General features: G+C 46.2%; 1 protein-coding gene across 2 annotated transcripts; it reads right to left on the reverse strand.

Moving 5' to 3' along the window:
- Window positions 1-794: 794 nt before the first annotated feature.
- UFD1 (ubiquitin recognition factor in ER associated degradation 1) lies at window positions 795-19,475 on the reverse strand. 2 transcript variants are annotated; one of them, XM_079762748.1, is made up of 12 exons: window positions 19,345-19,475; window positions 16,153-16,285; window positions 15,487-15,519; window positions 12,924-13,045; window positions 11,571-11,701; window positions 9,954-10,026; window positions 6,757-6,825; window positions 5,217-5,282; window positions 4,904-4,951; window positions 4,047-4,135; window positions 2,833-2,914; window positions 795-1,755 (listed from the first exon to the last, which is right to left on the reverse strand). In XM_079762748.1, the coding sequence occupies exons 1-12, from the start codon at window positions 19,345-19,347 to the stop codon at window positions 1,681-1,683; spliced, it is 924 nt and encodes a 307-aa protein (XP_079618874.1). In that variant the 5' UTR covers window positions 19,348-19,475; the 3' UTR covers window positions 795-1,680. The 2 variants fall into 2 exon arrangements, with proteins under 2 accessions (XP_079618874.1, XP_079618875.1); XM_079762749.1 differs by lacking the exon at window positions 16,153-16,285 and having other exon boundaries at window positions 19,345-19,460.
- Between the last annotated feature and the right edge of the window lie 510 nt (window positions 19,476-19,985).

Below are 19,985 nucleotides of genomic sequence, written 5' to 3' on the forward strand. Positions count from 1 at the left end.
GGACCGATTTCATTACATATACAGGTGATACCTAGGGAAGAGAAAAACCCAGGCCCAGCGTCTTTATTCTGCATAAAATGACAATGTCAGACAATGTGATCCTGCCAATGGAGGTTGCCTACCCACCAAGGGCTTCTACCTCTGTAGTGGAACTGAGACTCCTTAGGTCAGGGGTGGGGAACATCTGGCCCACGGGCCATATAAGGCCCGAAAAATCATTTGGTCTGGCCTGCCAAAGCATTAGGGGTGAGTTAATTAAATATTAGACCAAATATAGCAGGCTAATATTTTAAGTTGATAATTTTGTATGGCCCGCAAATGTTATAGCCAAATGGCCCTTGGCAGGAAAAAGGTTCCCCACCTCTACCTTAAGTGAAGAGTCAGGTAGGTCACAGCGGTACTTTATGCCTTCTGAAACTACATCCATCACCATGATGGATGAACAGCCCTGGTCATCATGATAATCTTCGGTGCTCATTCTCTGAGATACATGGGTGGACCCTGGTATGGTACATCCTTTCCTCTTGAGTGTTGGGAGGAGCCTTGTTCAGAGAAGGACTCTCTGCCTACAAGCAGGAGACCTGGTACCAGGGGAGATCTGGGCCTGACCATCCTCACCCCAGGGGTCAGAAAGCCTCGTTTCTCCATACATTGAGCCACTCCCCTGTCCCCAAGTTCTTTTCTAACAGCACTATGGAATGAGGGGTACCTGCAAGCAGGCCTTCCTCCAGCTCCTGCCCAGTGGCCCAAACATCGATCCCTGTTGACATCTAATCAAACATTTAGAGGCAATCCAGGTTTTAGTCATTCCCTGTTTTTATTTAAAAATTTAATTTAGATTTACTTTCAAGGAACAAAAGAGATGAAAATAATTGGGTTAACATGTCAAAAGATTTCACTTTATACAAAGTGAGGATCTGAGACCAATACAGGCCAGAATATTGGATAATACATTAAACTGGGAGTGGGAGATAGGGAAGGAGAAAGAGGACCATCTTTAGCTCTTATTTATTCTAATATTCATATTTGTGCTTCTCCATTAAGTTTTGTTGTTCCCTCCCTCCCCCTAATAGAATAGATTCAGGGAGCCAGTTATTTCAAAATGAAAACTAAAGTAGAAATGTTTTCAGATAAGGTTTTCCTTCTGAGGAATAATTCTTTTGTGAAAAAAAAAGTAAAATAAAAACAGAAAAACCCATCCTCAAATTCTTAATTGTAGCCAGAGTAATGGAATAACCACTATTTATAGAGCACAAATCTATTTAAACCACTTTTCTTTAGACCAAAGGCAACATCTAAGCTACAGACCCACAAAAAGAAAGGCTAAATAAAATAAAAAGAACATCACAAGTTAGAGCAATTCCACCCCTCCCTTTGATTTTTATCAGGAACGGGGGAACTCTGCTCCTGCGGGGTCAGCGGGAGTGCTCCCGAGGGCTGAGAGCAGGAAGTGGTGAGGAGGCCGCCTATGGGACCTCAGAGACAGCTTTCTCCTCCCCAGTTCAAGCACGTAACCACGCAGTCCTGCATCCCACTTCCAGACTGAACTAGACAATTCTCAGGTAACTCTAAACAAACCTACAGTGACAGAGCATCTTTGCAATAGTTTCATCCCTGTCAGAACCAGTAACTAAAAGCCATTATGTTGCAATTGAGTATTTTATTTTCCAGTCAGCTAACTTATGGCTTTCTTCCCTTTTTACGCAATGACTGTCCTTCTCCAGAGAAAGCGACGAATCTGCCTCCAGCTTCATCCTGTGTGAAGATAAAATACTATTTTCAGAAATTTCTTGGAGGTTTATAGAAATTGCTTTATTCTGCTGACTCATGTACCATCCACCCATTTTCCTTACTTCCCCAAAAATAAGAAGTGTTTTTGAAATATAAATACAAATCATAATCAACTGAATTGAAAACATGACCACACAATCACAACTATGTGTCTACTACTGCCTTTATTCTCAGGGTGAATGTATATCCTTTTGCAGAAGCATCACATTTTTGATATATAAAGTATAAAAGACACCCTCTCAAAAGACAAGTCACCTGTAACCCCACCACCCCAAAATAACACTTCTAGTCACTTTTCTGTATGTGCTTATATAAACTATTTTTTAAAAATATATAGTTTATTGATTTTTTACAGAGAAGAAGGGAGAAGGATAGAGTTAGAAACATTGATGAGAGAGAAACATCGATTAGCTGCCTCCTGCACACTCCCTCTGGGAATGTGCCCGCAACCAAGGTACATGCCCTTGACTGGAATCGAACCGGGGACCTTTTAGTCTGCAGGCCGACGCTCTATCCACTGAGCCAAACCGGTTAGGGCCTATTTTAAAACTTAATTCCCAAGTCTCAAGACAATGGATTTCTTATCTAGTACATTCTAAAACATACAGAGAATTCCATCACGTGGGAGAGGCAGTCTCTACCATTGGATATTACTTCTAGGTTTGCAGTATTTTAAATTGCTGTGGTGACCAGCTTAATGTGTTTACACATAGCTTGATATTTCCTAGAAGTTGAATTCCTTAGTAAGCTAGTCTCCCACCAGCAGAAAGAGGGCTTGTTTTTTCTGAACCCTCAAAACCAGGTATCGTTCATGTATTCTTTTGTTAGTCAGCCAGTGGTGTTATCTATAGAAGATGAAGGTTCTGAGCTCCCAAACACACACCTCTACACCCAGCCCCACACATTCCACACAGCCTCAATAGGACAACCAGGCCACTGGAGGGAGGAGAGCCCCAGGAATGAAGAAAAATATGACAGAAATACCCTGATTCAAAGTGGAAAGAATTCCCCCACTCATCATTAGAAAATAAAACTTCTCACCTCTTCAACCTTTTTGATCAGTGGACGTGAATTTCTGATGAAAGTGATCTTACCAAGTTTAAATTCATAATTGGGAATTCCTCTGTAAAGATGGAAGAGGAGAAATGTTAGCTCCAGAAGAAAAGGACTCAAATTCTCTTTTGACAAACAAGAGGAAAGCAAGCCAAAGAGAGGAAGAGTGTCCTCTTGGTGATTCTCATTCTGAGGTATGTGGCTGTAAACCACCCTGGCCTTGGGCCAGCCCTCTGGTGTTCCCCAGCATCCCCACAGGAGAGAATCAGAAGGCAAACGGGGCAGGGGCCTTCAGACGGGACCTAGCCTGCAGTGAAAGGTCACCTAGGGGCTTGGGAGGCCCTCATCAAATCCATCCTCCAGCCTCACGGATCAACCTTAAAGGGGTACACTTGTACCAAACTCAGAGAGTGGGTAAAAAATCCGTTATACAAGTGGTCAGCAAACCGCGGCTCTCGAGCCACATGCGGCTCTTTGGCCCCTTGAGTTTGACTCTTCCACAAAATACGTTTTTAGCAAAGGCCAGCTTAGGAGTACCCTAATTAAGTTAATAACAATGTACCTACCTATATAGTTTAAGTTTAAAAAATTTGGCTCTCAAAAGAAATTTCAATCGTTGTACTGTTGATATTTGGCTCTGTTGACTAATGAGTTTGCCGACCACTACATTATACCATTATCCTTCTGCTCCAACATATAGTAGAAAGGTGACATATGACAGGTGACACATCTCATCCCTGCCACCACTGCGACAGCCACCAGAGCAGGGAATCTGCTCTGAGTCCCTGGACCAAACAATAGAAACACATCTGTGAGGCAGCTCCTGCCTCCTGTTTGAAGGAAGTTAGATACTGTGACTTGATGGATAAAACAGAACAACAGATTAGACAGGAACTAGAAAGATTTTAAGTAGGAGAGAGATCTGATGAGGGGCCAGCTGGAGGCGGGTGGAGGCTGGACTGCAGTGTTCCTGGAATGGAGGGAAGATACTGACACACTTCCACTGGGAAACAGCAACTCCTTGTCATGTTTCAGTCCCCCAAGGAGAGCTGGTGGGGGTGGGGAATTCATCCACTCTGCTGGATTCTTTGAGCTGGGCTTTATTTCCAGAACTGGAGTGAGGCTGCCCACCCCAGAGGTCTGGCTGACCTCCCTAGATGATGATAAAGCATAAGGCTGGAGCAGAGACAGGGCACACCCACCTTTTGATGTCTCCAGGCTTGATTGGGGAGGGGCTGGGCTCTACACCTTTCTTCTTCCCGTCCAATCTATTCCCGGAGCCGGAGAAGGCCTACACAGGCAAGCAGGAGGGTGAGCACATGTATGCCCTTTGCTGAGACTGCTACAGGGATATGTTCTGGGGGGTGCCACCCAGTCCCCCTCAGGAATGAAGCCCTCACTCCCCAGCTGCTGAAGTGTGGGCAGCTGAGAACTCCGTTTCAGGACTGCTGTGAGATGAAGGTAGTCTCCTGGCCCAAGAGCGACCACCGCCCAGGGGTAGCCAGTAGCCAAAAGCCAATGACAGGTTAAAAGGTCTGGCCTTGGCCTCTATAGGACCAGTTTGGGATGGACTAAGACCTCTGCTGCAACTGCCGGATAGCTCAGCTTTCCGGTCCTCCACTGCCTCCCAGTGCCCTGATACTAGTCATCGCTTTTTTCCCAGGGAGCCAGGCTGGCAGCAGTGAAGGGTCATGTTGCAATTTATTTTTAAACAGTGTAGGCCAAGAAAAGGAGAACACCTTCTTAGAGATAAAGCAAATGTGGCCATATTGGTGAATCTAAGGGAAAGGCATATGTGTGTCCACTGTACTATTTTAACTTTATGGTAGGTTAGAATTTTAAAAAGAAGAAAGTTGTGGCTGCCTTATAGATTTGTTAGGAAGATTCCATGAGAAAGTGGATGTCAAGTGCTATGTAACTGATAGAGTGGCAGATTCATGTACGTACAGATAGCAGAGGCCCAATCCCTACTGATGTCCGTGGAGCGTTATAGAGTGGCTGGGAGGAGCAGATGGCACGGCAGGAGCACAGGAAGTAAAACCCGTGGCCTGGTACTCACCCGGAAGCCCAGCTCTCCAGCATAGCCGCTGTGGTCAGCTTCGCCTTCCTGACAGGGGACAGAAAAATGAGAGATAAGCTTCCCAGCAGGGACACCCCAACTTTTCCCTTGGGCCCTCATTTCTATTGCTGTCTCTGCACTGGAACAGCTGGGCCATCCCCTGGGAGCAGGGCTGGGAGAAAAGCAGGGAATGTGGCTACACTAGCACCAGTAGAGACCAATACAGGCTGGCAGCCAGGACAGACCAGGACACGCTCCCAAAGACCATTACCAAAGAGGCCAAACCTGCCAGGCTGGGGAGGGAAGAACTTACAGTTGACTCCTCGTGCTGGGCTTGTCTTTCGGGTTCTTTGTAGCCCAGGGGAGCATCAAAATCCACCTGCGTTCCCAAAGTGAAAGGGAAAGTTGTGAGACATGCTGGCACTTAGCATTCCTTAGCTTTTCTGTTTGTAACGGAGACAACTGTAGATTCACATGCAGTTTTAAGAACTAACACAGAAAGATGCCCTGTACACTTTGCCCAGTTTTCCCAATGGTGATATTTTACAAAACTATAGTATAATATCACTACCAGGATATCGACGTCTACACTATTCAGAATTCCTATTTTACAAGAATTCACTGTGTGTGTGTGTGCGCTAAGTTTTCACAATTTTATCACCAGTGTAGGCCCACAGTCAAGATGCTGAACAGTTGCAGCACCACAGGATCCCTCCATGTTTTCCCTCTACATCCACATCCACACCGCTGCTGACCACTTTCTCCACCACCCAGGGCGCCTTGTAACCACTATTTTGTCCTTCCTTTCTGAAGTATTGTTATTTCAAGAATCAGCCCTGGCCAATGTTGCTCAGTGGTTAGAATATAAGCCTGTGCACCAAAGGGTCGTGGGTTCGATTCCTGGTCAAGGGCACATACCTGGGTTGCAGGTTCAATCCCTGGGCCCAGTTGGGGCGCATGCGGGAGACAACTGATTGATGTGCCTCTCTTACATCAATGTTTCACTCTCTCCCTCTCTCTTTCTCCCTTCCACTCTCTCTAAAAATCAATGGAAAAATATCCTCAGGTTAGGGTTAACATACACACAAAAAAAAACAAAAACTAGAATCAATTGTAACCACTTGGGACTGCCCTTTTTTGCTCAGCATCATTCTCTGGAAAGCCACCAAACTATTGTGTGTCCCAGTAGTTCCTTTCTACTTAGGAGCTGAGTAGCCTTCCTTAGCTTTTGTAAAAAATTGAGCTTCCTGCCCTAGCTGGTTTGGCTCAGTGGATAGAGCATCGTCCTGTGGACTGAAGGGTCCTGGGTTTGATTCTGGTCTAGGGCATATGCCCGGGTTGCAGGCTCGATCCCCAGTAGGGGGCGTGTAGGAGGCAGCCAATCAATGATTCTCTCTCATCATTGATGTTTCTATCACTCCCTCTCCCTTCTTCTCTAAAATCAATAAAAATATTTTTAAAAATTGAGCTTCCTTAGTGTTTAAGAAGATGTTCTTCTTGGCAGGTCTGAGATGCCAGCAGAGTTAGCCATCGCAGAACCGGAGGCAACTGTGCCACCTCCACTGGCCCTGAGAAGGACCACATGGTCAGCGGCCTTCTCATGACGCTCCGGCAGCACTTTCCTCCTCCCTCACCCAGACAGTCCTGGGGACGGTGTGACAGTGACATCCTCTTGGGGCATGGCCTACAGGTGCGGCCTTCTCATGACGCTCCGGCAGCATTTTCCTCCTCTCTCACCCAAACAGTCCTGGGGACTGTGTGACAGTGACATCCTCTTGGGGCACTGGCCTACAGGTGCTACCAAATGCCCGTCTCCCCAGGTGGAATGCACTATAAGCAGCAAAATTACTCACATTCATGTCACACTCGATGATGGACACGGCTTTGTCAGGCTTGGTCTCCATCACCCGCAGTTCATAGATCTGTGAGAACAAGAAATCAGTTGGTTAGTTTCATGGCAGCACTGGGAACTGTCACTGTTACTGTGACTCCCTACTGGGCTCTTGCAGACACATCATTCACCTCCACTACACCCTCCTCAGCATCTTGCTGCAACAAAGAGGCCATGGGGGTGGACTGCCTTCATGCCTGTCCATCACTCAACAGAAGCTATTCCCTAAAAGTAGTTCAAGTCAGACAAGGGAATTATGGATCAAATTGAAAAAGACACTCATAACCTTATCCCAGATTGTACACTCCTAGGAATTAATTAGCTTAAATATGCAGAGAAAATTCTAAGAATGTTCACTCCAACGTTGCTAAGAATAGTATATAGCCAAAACTTATTCATATATAAATATAGTATAGCCACCAGGAGAATACAATGTAGCCAAGAGATAAGAAATTAAACCAGTAATGTTGCTGTGTGTTTAGGATAATCTCAAGTACATAAAAACATACATTAAAAGTAGCTGAATCTATTTTTTTCAACATTGTTTTTGGTTCAGAGCCTGGGACAAGCAGCTGCTGTCCACTGCCCCCCTGGTTTCAAGTCTTGGGGTTGTCCTCATTCTTTAAAGAAGGCTTGGTGAGTTACTTTCTCTCAGCCTCTAAAGATATTCTGCTATTTGGGGACTATAAATAGTTGCTATTTGCTCTTTTCCTGGAAGTATTGTATTTTCTCTCTGTTCACCTCCCTGTATCTGGTATTTGATATCTGTAACTTCTCCTGTTTGATGTACATATTACTTCCTGTAACTATGGGCTGATGGCCACTTGTAAAACAATTTCACTTATTATTTCGTTACAATATTTCCATTCCCCCATTCTTTCCTGCTGGGATTTTTACAGAGCATGTTTGACTTTCTTAGTATCTCCAATACCTCAAGCTCTCATATGTTCTACCTTGCTTCTCAGTCAGAATTCCAAGTCACTTTTCCAGACTTAACTTTCATTTCATTAATTCTTTGTCAGCTATTGTTTAACTATTGTTTTTCAAAACTTCCTTTTTTCTTTTGTAGTCTTTTGTTGCTTAATAAATTTTATAATTCCACTTTTTAATTTCTTTATTTTACACATAATTATTTCATATTTATACCTGAAAATCCCAATGCTGATTTCTTTAAGGGTCTAAATCTGCTTTTGTTGTCTCTGCTTTGTGTCTGGTGGTTGTATTGAGTGCCTGCCTGCCTGTTCAATCTTTAGCAGTCCTGAGGGCTTACATAAACTGGGGGGCTTTTCCCAAACAGAATCTGAGTTCCTTCTTGTGGGATGAGGATAACATCCACCTCTGGATCTATTATGGCCCCTTTAAGTGTTCCAGTTTAATGTGGAAGTCTCTGATTCAGATCTCCTACTATATCACTGACTGATATAGTCATTTACCTGATATAGTCAGGATCTCCCTGCTGAGAGATTCTTGAAAACTTCTTATATTTCTTGCCAACCCACCAACACATTTATAACCTAGGTTTTATCCTGATTAAACTGGGTTTTATCAGAAGGGCCCTTTAGAGTACCTAGTCTTCTATATTTCCAAACTCTATGTAATTCACCTTCCCTTTCAGTGCAAAAAATATCAATTTAAAGAACAACATTAAGGCTATCTGAAATTAATTATGGAAGCTTATAAAGTATTCAGTTAATGTAGACAATACTTAAAATGTTCCCCACAAAGCTAAAGGCAATAGGATTATTTCTTAGTTTTATAGAAAATTGTGATTTAAGATCCACAAATTGAAAAGTAAGGATTCTCAATATCAGATGCTGCAAACAGAAGGAAATTGCTGGAGAATACTGGATTCCTATACTGACAACAAGGGAGTAAGTATCCTCTCGATCCTACAGGAAGGGACTGGCTGAGCCACAGGCTCCTGTTCATGCATGAGGGCCCCAGGCCATGAGGGGACAAGACAGCGTGTGAAGGAGTTAAAAGCTGGCCTCAGGGAAAGGCACGCCAGGGCTGGTCACTCCTGAGGACTAGGTGGTCAACCCTGACAGCAACTCTGTGAGGGTCAATCCTGGTCACTGTCACAGTGGTCACGAGGTACTCACATCACTGTGCTCCACGCCTGTGTTAGGATGGCCTATCAATAGAGTTAGCAACTATTTTATCTTTCCTCAGACACGTTTCCACAAATAATGGGTAAGTGGATGCTGTCTTGAATTCATGGGAACTCATCTGTCATTATGCATGAAAGAATGAGAAATGAAAGATGCAGTACGCTATTTCACTTTACAGCTAAATTGTCTAGATTCAGACACCTAAAAAGCATGGAATCACGGATGAACATAAGTGGTGTTCAGACCTGAAAGACTGTGTCAGGATGGACAAGCCCAGAGGAGCTCAGAGAAAACCAAAGTGAAAGAAAACATAAGGAAGAGGATGTGGCCAGCTCTGCTTCCAGGTGCCCCCCCCCCCTCCCCACTTGGAGCGCACTGCCTGGCCAGCTCCAGGAGGGCCTGTTTGCTTCCAATGGAGGGAATCATAAGGACAGGGACCTAGACTGGCTCATTTCTCTGTCCTGACAGCCTAGCAAAGGGCTTATCTGAGATTTTAGGTGCAATGCAGACCTTTCTAACTGAGGCATAATTGGCAGGCTCACCACCATGATACACAGATATGTGATTAATAAGTATAACAAACCCTAGCCAGTTTGGTTCAGTGGATAGTGTCAGCCTGAGGATTGAAGGGACCCGGGTTCAATTCTGGTCAAGGGCACATACCTCAAGCCCTGGTCAGGGCCCATGTGGGAGGCAACCAATCTCTGGTAGAGACCAGTGTTTCTCTCGGTCTCTACCCTCCCTTCCGTGCTCTCTAAAAAAGTCAAGGAAAAATATCCTTGGGTATTAACAAAACAAAAGGATAACAATGTTAAGCTTATTCACCTATTAATGTAATAAATCAATTACCAAAACTTAGCTGCTGAATTATCAGTATAGGGCTCTAAAAAGTAAACAGTAGGCAGCAATTAGTTGACAAAAGTCAGGTATACACTGCTTAAAAAGAACCCCCATTCAAATACCAGAATGGCACTGCAGGCCCTATTTAGATGTGACCTGCCCTGAGCTGGGCTCCTGGCCCTGCTGGCCTTCTAGCCGACACACTTACCTTCTCATTGTAGTTGATGGCAATCACATCCCCAGTGGTCAGACAGGCAAAGTTTCTCAATGCGTTTTCTAATCTGCAGACACACAATGTCAAGGCATAAACATAAACTAAAGCTCCAGAATCCACCACAGTTACATGGTACATCCTAGAGCAGCGGTTGCCAATCTTTCAGATATCACGGGCTACCAGTGGTCTGTGGACCACCGCTTGGCGAATGCTGTCCTAGAGAGGCTCTCAGAGTCTGAGGGGAAAAAAGCCAGGCTGTCTAGGTTCAGTTTTCTTGGTCACAAATTCTTCCAGGGTGACAGCAACTTTGTGAAAAGGGCCTTGTGTGGGATGCTGTCTTCATTCCTCGTGTGAAATGCCATGCTCAGGAGGGCCCTGCCCTTGACGCCTCCTGAGGACCCCCGGGTTGTCAGACCCAATCCAATCGGCCTCTGAGGATGGAAATGGCTCTCCTATCGCTGCTGTGCACCCCCTGCCCCCATTCTCTGCTCTATGCTGACTGCCTTTATCCAGACTATCAGCTAGACAAGGGAGCACTGGGATGACTCTAGCTGATGAAAATAGTGCCCTTTCTATGCGAGAAACTGCTTCTGAAAGCAATCCAGTAAGTATGCATTGCAAAAAATGTAAAAATCCAGAGAAAATCATGAGGGGCTACGGTCAGATACAGACCTCACTCCTAGGCACTGACAGTCAGACAAGCACCTCCAAGCAGAGTTTTGAATGACAAGGGACCAGACCTTGCCACAGGACATTGACTGCTATGAGCAGAGCCTAGCACCCCTGCATGTCCAAGACCCAGCTGCAAGGGGCTCAACACGCCAGTCCACAGACACAGTCACTGGATGGCTCAACATGCCCACCCACATAGGACACGACTGTCAGCAACTTGCTCCTGAGCTCCTGCTTGGGAAGAGTGTGCAGGGAGACAGGTGGAGGCAGCTTTTCTTTTACTGTCCACTTACCTGTATTTTTTTCAAACATGCATTTAAAAAAACAAATAGGAGACAGAGTGACCACTCTCACATGACCTCAATGAGCCAAACTGGGGCCTCCAAGCTATTGTAGTCCACTCACAGCATATCTCTCACCCATACTGGTCACTCCTTAAATTATAAACACATACATCTGGCTACTGTTCAGAGAACACACACCCTCCCCCACCAAAAAAAATCACTAGAGCCTAAAACCTCTGCTTTCCTCTTACTAAGACAAAGAAAGCTTAAGACAATGCTCCCCACTGGTTTGGAGTGAAAAGCCCTGAGCTTGAGTGGCAAGTTTACGGGCACCAGTGGCTCAGGAGCTGAGAGGCAGACCAGCTGGCTCCCTGCCACCAGAACATACTGGGCTTTGGGCTAGGTGTCATAGTTCACCTGAAGGAAGGTCCCACGTTGCCCATGAAGAAGTATACAGAGAGCATACAGAAGGGGCGCACACTGGTCAGGCCCAGGTCCAGGATTGATGGCAGATGTGCTGGCTGAATGTCATTATTCTCAAATTACAACGCCAATCACCATAAATATGTGCTCCTCAAAGTAGGCACACGTTCAACAAAGCGCTCTGTAGACCGTGTGCCAGCAAACCCCTTTTGTCCAGAAGAACCCTTCTTACACTGCTTTTGGGTTGGTGATGTCCAAGAAGTCAGGGCTCTGAGGCTGAAATTTGGAGTATGTGGCCACTTGAAGGTTGACACTTTCCACCTGAACCAGGCCCCCTTCTTCCAACAGCAAATTCTGCATCATCTAAAGGCAAAAGAAGGCCACATGAGGCTTCTGGAAATCAGGGACCGTCAATGACCCATACACTGGGCAGGCTAAAGTCTGACATTCAGATGGCCTCTTGTTCCAGGCTGACTCACCCTGAAGCAGCCCGGGAGCCTGAGGTGAGATGGAGCCAGCCAATAAGCCAACAAAATGCATGAGCATGGGGGCTGACTCAGCGGCAACACCTGGGAAACCCCAGGCAAACACCTATTCTTGCCAGCTTGCCAGGAGCTAGAAGACCAGCTCAGGAAGAGACAGGCCAGCAGCTCCATGCTCCCTAAAGAGGCATCCCAGGGAATGTGATTTTTCTCAGAAAAAAAAAAAGGATTCAATTAGTTTTCTGATCCAAAGTGGCCTAAGAACCTAGACAAGGGGTCACCAAACTCCAAGTCATAGGTTGCAGAGAACCTTTGAGGTACAGTGTATCCCTGTATCACCACCTCTTCTCTCATTCTATAGAGGGGTCTCTGCAGATCCACAGTGGCCTCAGGAAGCTTCAGCCACCCACAGTGCTCTACTGGATTAGCAGGGGAAAGCCTCAAACCAAGAAGAGGGACCTCCAGATACACAGGAGAGCAAGGCACTGAGAGGCAAGTGCCGGGGAGGGCAAGTGATCAGGAAAGCAAGTTGGGTCTGGGCTTTGAGGTGTAAGAGCTCCCATCACAAGAGAGGCCAGGCAGCAGGTGTGAGGAAGTGGAGGGCTCCTGTGGTGGAGAGGCTGGCTCCGCCTAGCCCTCAGGAAGGACACAGGCTTAAGGGAAAGCCTAAGAGCTCTAGAGAAGGTTTGTTTTCATGGCAACAAAATTGAGTGCTTTAAAAAGACTCAGTTATAGGCAAAAGAGTAAATGCATACCCGTTGCAATAGAACTGGGGGAGAAACTACTGAAAATGGGGAGAAAATGTTTAAAAACCTAAAATTTTGTACTTAGACCATTTCAAATATACTCCTGCTTCATTATGGTGAACAAGCCTTACCCAGGAGATCACAGGTAAATGGCATGGGGTGGTATCTAGGCTACCAGTTGAGCAATTAACAAAGAAAAGGATATTCCGAATGCCCTCCCTCACTCTGTATCGGGGTGGGGAGGGGGGCGGGGGGGGGAGCAAGACACTTGCACATGCTGGGCGGGCTGGTGTCCCTGCCTGAGGTCCCACCCGAGAGGCTCACAGACTCTCCAGAGACCAGGACAGCCCCACTCACCCAGTGCGGCAGGTAGCAGATACCCTCATCAGCCACAAATTCCAGCACACCGCAGTGCGTCATGCGGTCCGAGTTCTTGTTGGTCAGCTTGAACAGCATGGGGTAGGTAATGTTGAGTCGGCCTAGAAACAAGAGAGGTTATGAGACAAAGCTTCTGCAAGGGACAGAAACACTGTTCCCCCAACATGCTCCCCTAAAAAGCGGCCTCCTAGGCACCCACTATGGCTCCACACAGCCTTGCCCCCCAGAGCAGGTCCGCGGACCTGTATGGTGCTTCGCCCTTCAGAGTCTGCCCATCCACAAGACCCCAGGTTCCCTGTGAGATCACAAAACTTGGCCCAGAACTGGGAAATGTTCAGTGACTCAAATTCTCAGCAGCAGCTTACACTTGTGATTTTCTCAAATTCTAATTTTAAAAAGTGGCATGTTCATTCATTTATTTGCAGATAATTTAAGTGCCAACCATGTGCTGGACAAAACTGCCACCTTCAAAGGTTTCTAGTGAGCAAACCAAGAAAGAAAACAAGTGCACCCTGATGCGTGGTGCTGCGGGAGGGGTGGGGTAGGGTGGGAGGAAGCAGGGCTCCTGGAGGATGTCCTCCAGGTGAGTCAAGGTGGGAGGGCCAGGAAGGGAATTCCAGGCAGAGGAAGCAGCCTGAGCAAAGGCATGGAGGGAAGGGGAGCCCAGCCGGTTCAGGAATGGCTGACCATTAGGTGAGACTGGAGCACGGGTACAAGGTATGGAGCGGTCAGGAGAGGAGGCTGGGTGGGACACCAGGCAGGGTGACTGACACAGTGCATCCCCTCTGAGGGGGAGGCCACATACAGAGCCATAGGCAGGCAAACAGGACTGCTGTCAGCCTGACCCAGGAGTGCAGGGGCACAGAAAGGAGGAGCTGTCAATGGGAAGCAGACCCAGGAGAGTCGGGGACTGGGACAGACTGACACAGTGACAGTGTTTGTCACAGGCCAGGCCCTCACTCAGTCTTCCCAGAACAGTGAGGTAGGTACCGTCCTTGCCAATTTTATCTTCGGGGAACAAAAGAACGCAGGTTCAGCAACATGCCAGGGACCCACGGCCCAGTAGTAGTGACACTGGGATTCAACCTAGGCTACTGGCCCAGGTCGGGGACTTAACCATTGAGGCCCACTTCACCCTGTCCATTTAGGAAAACATGGCAACAGAAATTTCATTCAGCAGTCAGGAGGTATGGCAGACTCATTTGGGATCTCCCTAAAAATTCTGATAAAGCAGACCAAGAAATGAGCTGGGGCATGACACCACAGATAGGAAGGCTCCTCACTGCAGAGGTAGTGGTGGATGTGGGTGTTGCCCCCTGCACATCACAGAGTGACTTGAATGCTGATAGATTTCAGTTGGACAGTTTCTCCCACAACATAAAAGGTCTGAACAGCACTGATCTAAATACCACAGTCCCAATCCCTAAGTCTCTTCTCAGACACTTGTGCCAAGGGTCACACTGGTGCTCAGCTCCTGGGTCCGCTCAAATGGAAAGGTAGGCTCTCTGGGGGCCTTGACCCCTCCTCTGCTATTACAGGGACTTGTCTGAGGGATGTGAACCGCTCAGCTCTATCCACCCACTGGCTGAGCTGAGGCCAGGATTAAAGGCCCCCACTGGGTACAGCCATTGCTGCTATTGGCATTGGTGAAGCCCTGCTGGCTAACGGCTACCACCTCACGCCTCTGACTGGTGTTCCCTGGGTTTAGGCTGTTTACAAACACACCATAGGGCACTATTTAAGAGGTACTCTTGCCACACAGCAGCTCTGTGTGTCCCCATTTAAAAATGAAGTCACTGAATTTCAGAGAGGCAAGTCATTAATCAAGTGTCAGGCTAGGCAAGGTGCAAAGTCCAAGCCAGAGCGACACCAGAGCTGGCACCCTTTTTCCAAGTGTACTGGACACTATGTATGGACCCTCCTGCTGGTGGCCTCCAAGCTGCTTCAGATGGGAAGAATTCACACCAGAAACACCACTGAATCTCAATAGGCAATGACTGTGCCTGTGCTCAGGGTTTTGGAGTGGAGCCGTGGTATGAAGTCTCCAAATTGTTCTGATGGGTTGAGGGGGGTGGGGGGGTGGCCAGGGAAAGAGGCAGGAGCCAGTGAGAGGAAAAACTTCTGAGGCAGAAGACTGTTTTTGACATGCTGCAGATGTACTAGGACAGAGGGGGTAGAAATGAGGGCCTGGAGCCGAGGAAAGATGCTTGGGCTGGAGATGAGAGCCTTGCCACACAGCTCCCAAGAGGAGAAAACCTAGTGAATCCAACAACAGCATCAACTGTCCAGGCAGTGATAAACACTGGTGCTCCAACCTTCCTTTAGTCCTGATGGGATCCAAAACAGTGGGCGGGTCAGGGGAGAGCCCCTTCATAGGGGAGACCTGGAGCTGAATACTCACTGGCCCCAGGGCCACTTCACGGGGGCATCTGTGGCCTCAGTTCTCCCAGCTTAGCGTGCATATTCCAGAGACAATTCCTGGCTAGACATAGCCTCCTTCTTTATATTACCTCAGTTCTCAAGTCATGTAGAAAATACTTACTGAGTTGATCGAGGGCTGAGGGTGGCATAATAACTGTGGAAAGAACATTTTAAAAACATTAGAAAATAAAAAGGGCAGAAATAAAAATGCAGTTGCCGTTAATCTTTAAAAAGTACTAAATGATACTTATATGGTAGCCAGAATTAATAATAATGACCTATCATAATGAATTTTACTTGCTATAGTTTATTTTGGGGAACTGAATGACTACTAGCCACATATCTAATCATAATTTAGACCCCCCACCCCAGCAAATCTGGAACAAGCAATATATATATATATTTAATATATATTTTATTGATTTTTTACAGAGAGGAATTGAGAGGGATAGAGAGCTAGAAACATCGATGAGAGAGAAACATCGATCAGCTGCCTCCTGCACACCCCCCACTGGGGATGTGCCCGCAACCAAGGTATGTGCCCTGGACCGGAATCGAACCTGGGACCCTTCAGTCCACAGGCCGACGACGCTCTATCCACTGAGCCAAACCGATTTCGGCTGGAACAAGCAATGTTTTCAGTGTAAGTAGCTACTGTTACACATGTAAAATTAGAACTGTTGAAGACTATAAGCACTGCAGGCTGAGGGCAGGAAAAGTTACTATTCAAAATACAAGTTACTATTCAAAATACAAGTTACTATTCAAAATAAAAACAAGCACATACTCTTCCCGCCTTTCTCCACATCTGACCTGTCATTAGGCCCTGCAAGCATGGACACGGAGAAGCAGCGGTACTGTGTAGAGAAGCGGTTCTGGAAGACCCGGGGAATCGGGTGGTCAAACATGTTGAAAGAGAACTAGAAGGAGAAAAGAGATGCGAGAGTTAAAACAAAGACACATTTATTTTCATCAAAAGCCGAAACAGATCAGGGTAGTTAATGCTGCTAAATGTTGTCGAAGAACAAGATACACTACCAAAATCCTGATGGACCACAGCGGTCTGCCTGAAGCACTTCTCGGTATTACAGTGAACCTAAAATCTGTTTCCACCCTTTCTTCCTTTCTTTTTTTAAAAAAAGAGAGTTGAGAGTTGAGCCCAGCTGGTGTGGCTCAGCGGTTGAATGTCGATCCAGGAACCAAGAGGTCCCTTCCTCTCTCTCTAAAAATCAGTAAAAACGTATTTTTAAAAATGTTTTTATTGATTTCAGAAAGGAAAGGAGAGGGAGAGATAGAAACATCAATGATGAGAGAGAATCATTGATCGCTGCCTCCTTCACACCCCACACTGAGGATCAAACCCAGGCATGTGCCCTGACTGGGAATTGAACCAGTGACCTCTTGGTTCATGGGACGACGCTCAACCACTGAGCCACACCAGCTGGGCACTTGTCTCTTAATTTTGTTCAGAAGTTTTTCCCCACAGAATATTTAAATTTTGAATTAATAATTTTTTGTTTTTGTTTTTTGCTTTCACGGTGTTTTCCTTTTTTTTTTTTTTTTTGACGAGGGGGCTGTTACACAGCAACCTGGAGTCTTCTCAAAGTACTGCAATTATTATGACATTAAAAAAAAAAAAAGAATATAATAGCACAACCGGGTATATATCCAAAAGAATGGAAAGCAGGGTCTCGAAGAGAGATATTTGTACCCATGTTCAGAGCAGCACTAGTCACAAGAGCGAAGAGGTAAAAACAATTGAAATGCCCATCATGGATGAATGGATAAAGAAAATGTGGTACATACACACAATGGAATATTGTTCAGCCCTAAAAAGAAAGGAAATACTGACATATGCTAAAACATAAATAAACCTTAAGGACAAGTAAGCCGAACACAATATGACAAAAACTGTGTGATTCCCCTTATATAAGTTCCTAGAATAGTCAAATTCATAAGAGACAAAAAGTAGAATGTTGGTTTCCAGAGGCTGGGGGGGAGGGGGAAATAGTTGTTTAAAACATAGATTCAGTTTTGCCAGATAAAAAAGTTCTGTAGAGCTGAAACCGGTTTGGCTCTGTGGATGGAGCGTCGGCCTGCGGACTGGAGGGTCCCGGGTTCGATTCCGGTCAAGGGCATGTGCCTTGGTTGCGGGCGCATCCCCGGTGAGGGGTGTGCAGGAGGCAGCTGATCGGTGTTACTCTCTCATTGATGTTTCTAGCTCTCTATCCCTCTCCCTTCCTCTCTGTAGAAAATCAATAAAATATATATTAAAAAAAAAAGTTCTGTAGACCCATTACACAACAATGGGAACATTATTCAACTGTACACTTAAAAATGGTGAAGATTTTTTTTTTACCCCAAGTACTTAAGAAATTTCCAAATTCCAGAGACAAAGAAGCACAGAACAGACTGTGGAATCTCAGAGGGAAGGTGGGGGAGGGTGGGTAGGTGGGAAGAGACCAACCAAACTGTATGCAACATGCACAACCCATGGACACAGACAATAAGGTGGTGAGGGCCTGGGGCAGGGGGTGGGAGCAGGCTAGAAGGGGTCAGTGGGGGAAAATACGGGGCATATGTAATACTTTCAACCTAAAAGATGTAATTAAAAAAAAAAATCTCAAAATAGACAAATATTTCTTGACTTGATTCCAAATATACATTAAGTAGAGGGAAAGCCATCTATTGATAATGTAGCTACCAAAGGTAGCAAACTGAATCAGCCATCTTCCTAAAATGCAAATATAAATCTCAAATGATTCTGTTTAAAATTTCAAATGATTCTTCAGTCCCTGTGTTCTGGCACAGGAGTTTAAAACCTTTGACTCTTCTTTTAACCAATAGAAATCTGTCTAACAAAATCTTGGCCAGAAACCTAACAAAAGAAAGTGTTTCTGGGATAAAAGGAAGTAAAGTGGGGCCTCCCTGAGCGCCTCTCACTACACCACCCCGTCTCAGCCATGTCTTCTCTTTGCAATATGAAAGAGGAAAATGTGCAAAGTATTTAACACCCATACCAATGTGCCTTCAATCCACTCAGGAACCTGAATTTCTGCTCCTTCCTACTGCTCCCCATCCCAAATCCTACTTTCCTTTATAACCCCAAGGCCTAGCCTATTGCCTACCACATATCAAGTATGCAAGGTCTGTTAAGCGGATAAACTTGAGAAGTATGATTCGACAACAACACACTCATCTAACCATCATTCCTTGTTTGTTTTTTTTTACAAAAACGAACGGGCCACACCGAGGCAATGCTGTTCAGTAGTAATTAGACTGAGCTTTGCAGCCAGCTAGCCAGACTCGGTTTCAAATGTTCACTCCCCACTTTGGTGACCTCTGTAAACAACAAGTTTTCTCTTGGTTAAAACGGTAATAATCATTCTTGTTTCCAAGGACACTGTAAGGATTAAATGAGATAAGGTGTAAGGAGGGACTGCAGGTGTTAAATAAAAGCTGTGTATCGGGAAAAGCACCAGCAAATATTAGCTACTACTGTCATGTTTACTGAATCGCTTACACAGCCGAAGGCATGGTCACCACTCAGGCAGGACCAGGAGGTACTGGGCTCCAGGAACTGGGACAAGAGCGGGGATGCCCCCCCGCCCCCGGGTATTCTTTCTGAGAAGCCCCTCATTCTGTTCCTCCCCACAACAAACTTTCAATTAATTCGGTATTCATGGAACCTGTTCAATGTCTACCACTTGCGAAAACCATGGGTGGACACAAACGCGGAAGGAGCTCGAGTTCAACTGAGAGGAAATGCAAACCACCTCCCGAACTAGTGGGGATGACCCGCGACCGTTTGCAGTCAAGGGTACGGCTCTAGCCAGAAGCTCCCCGGACGGACGGACAGACGGGCCTGACTTAGGCCGGGTGACTCGGCATCTCCGCAGCCGTCAGGTCCGCCTTGCCGGGTCCTAAACACCCTCCTCCCTAACCCCCCAGCTGCCGGACCCTACCCTGCCGTGCTCACCATGATGGCACCTCTGCCACGCAGACACCGCTCCGTCCAGGGAACGTTACGACCCAAGCCCTCGGACTCGCTCTCCTCACAGCCGACTTGTTCGTCTCACTGCGGCCGCCGCTGTCGCCCCGGCTCTGACGTCCCGGAAGGCTCACCGGAAGTTCCGGACTACAGCCCGGGGGGGAGGTGCCGAACACAGGGCTGGGTTGCAAAAGAGAAAAAGGCAGGCAAAAGCGCCAGGGTCTAAAGTTTCCCCGGAATGAACATAAAGTACCTTTTTTTGAACTTGTTCCCACTCTAGAGGAATTTTAAAAAGTATTTTAAATTACAGTTTGATAGTACCCCTCCTCCCCCGACGAATTGACTAGGGCCCTTTTCCTTACTGACTACACTACCCAGAATGCAGCAGTCTTGGAAGACTCGGGCGGAAGTATGCTACTCATCCGCCTTCGAATTAGACCGAGAGTCTGTTGAAATCATCAACTTGACAACTTCGTTCGATGTATATTTAACTTAAGGTGATATTGAAATAATAAACTGACAGCTTCATTCGATGTATAAACATATTTAATTTAAGGTGAGATGGCTTCTTTTTCCTGGGGTTCCTGAGGGAGAGTAATGGGCTTCTCTGCCCAAAGTAAAGATGTCCA

This window comes from Cnephaeus nilssonii, assembly GCF_951640355.1.
Source record: "Cnephaeus nilssonii genome assembly, chromosome: 22".
NCBI classification, from domain to species: domain Eukaryota; kingdom Metazoa; phylum Chordata; class Mammalia; order Chiroptera; family Vespertilionidae; genus Cnephaeus; species Cnephaeus nilssonii.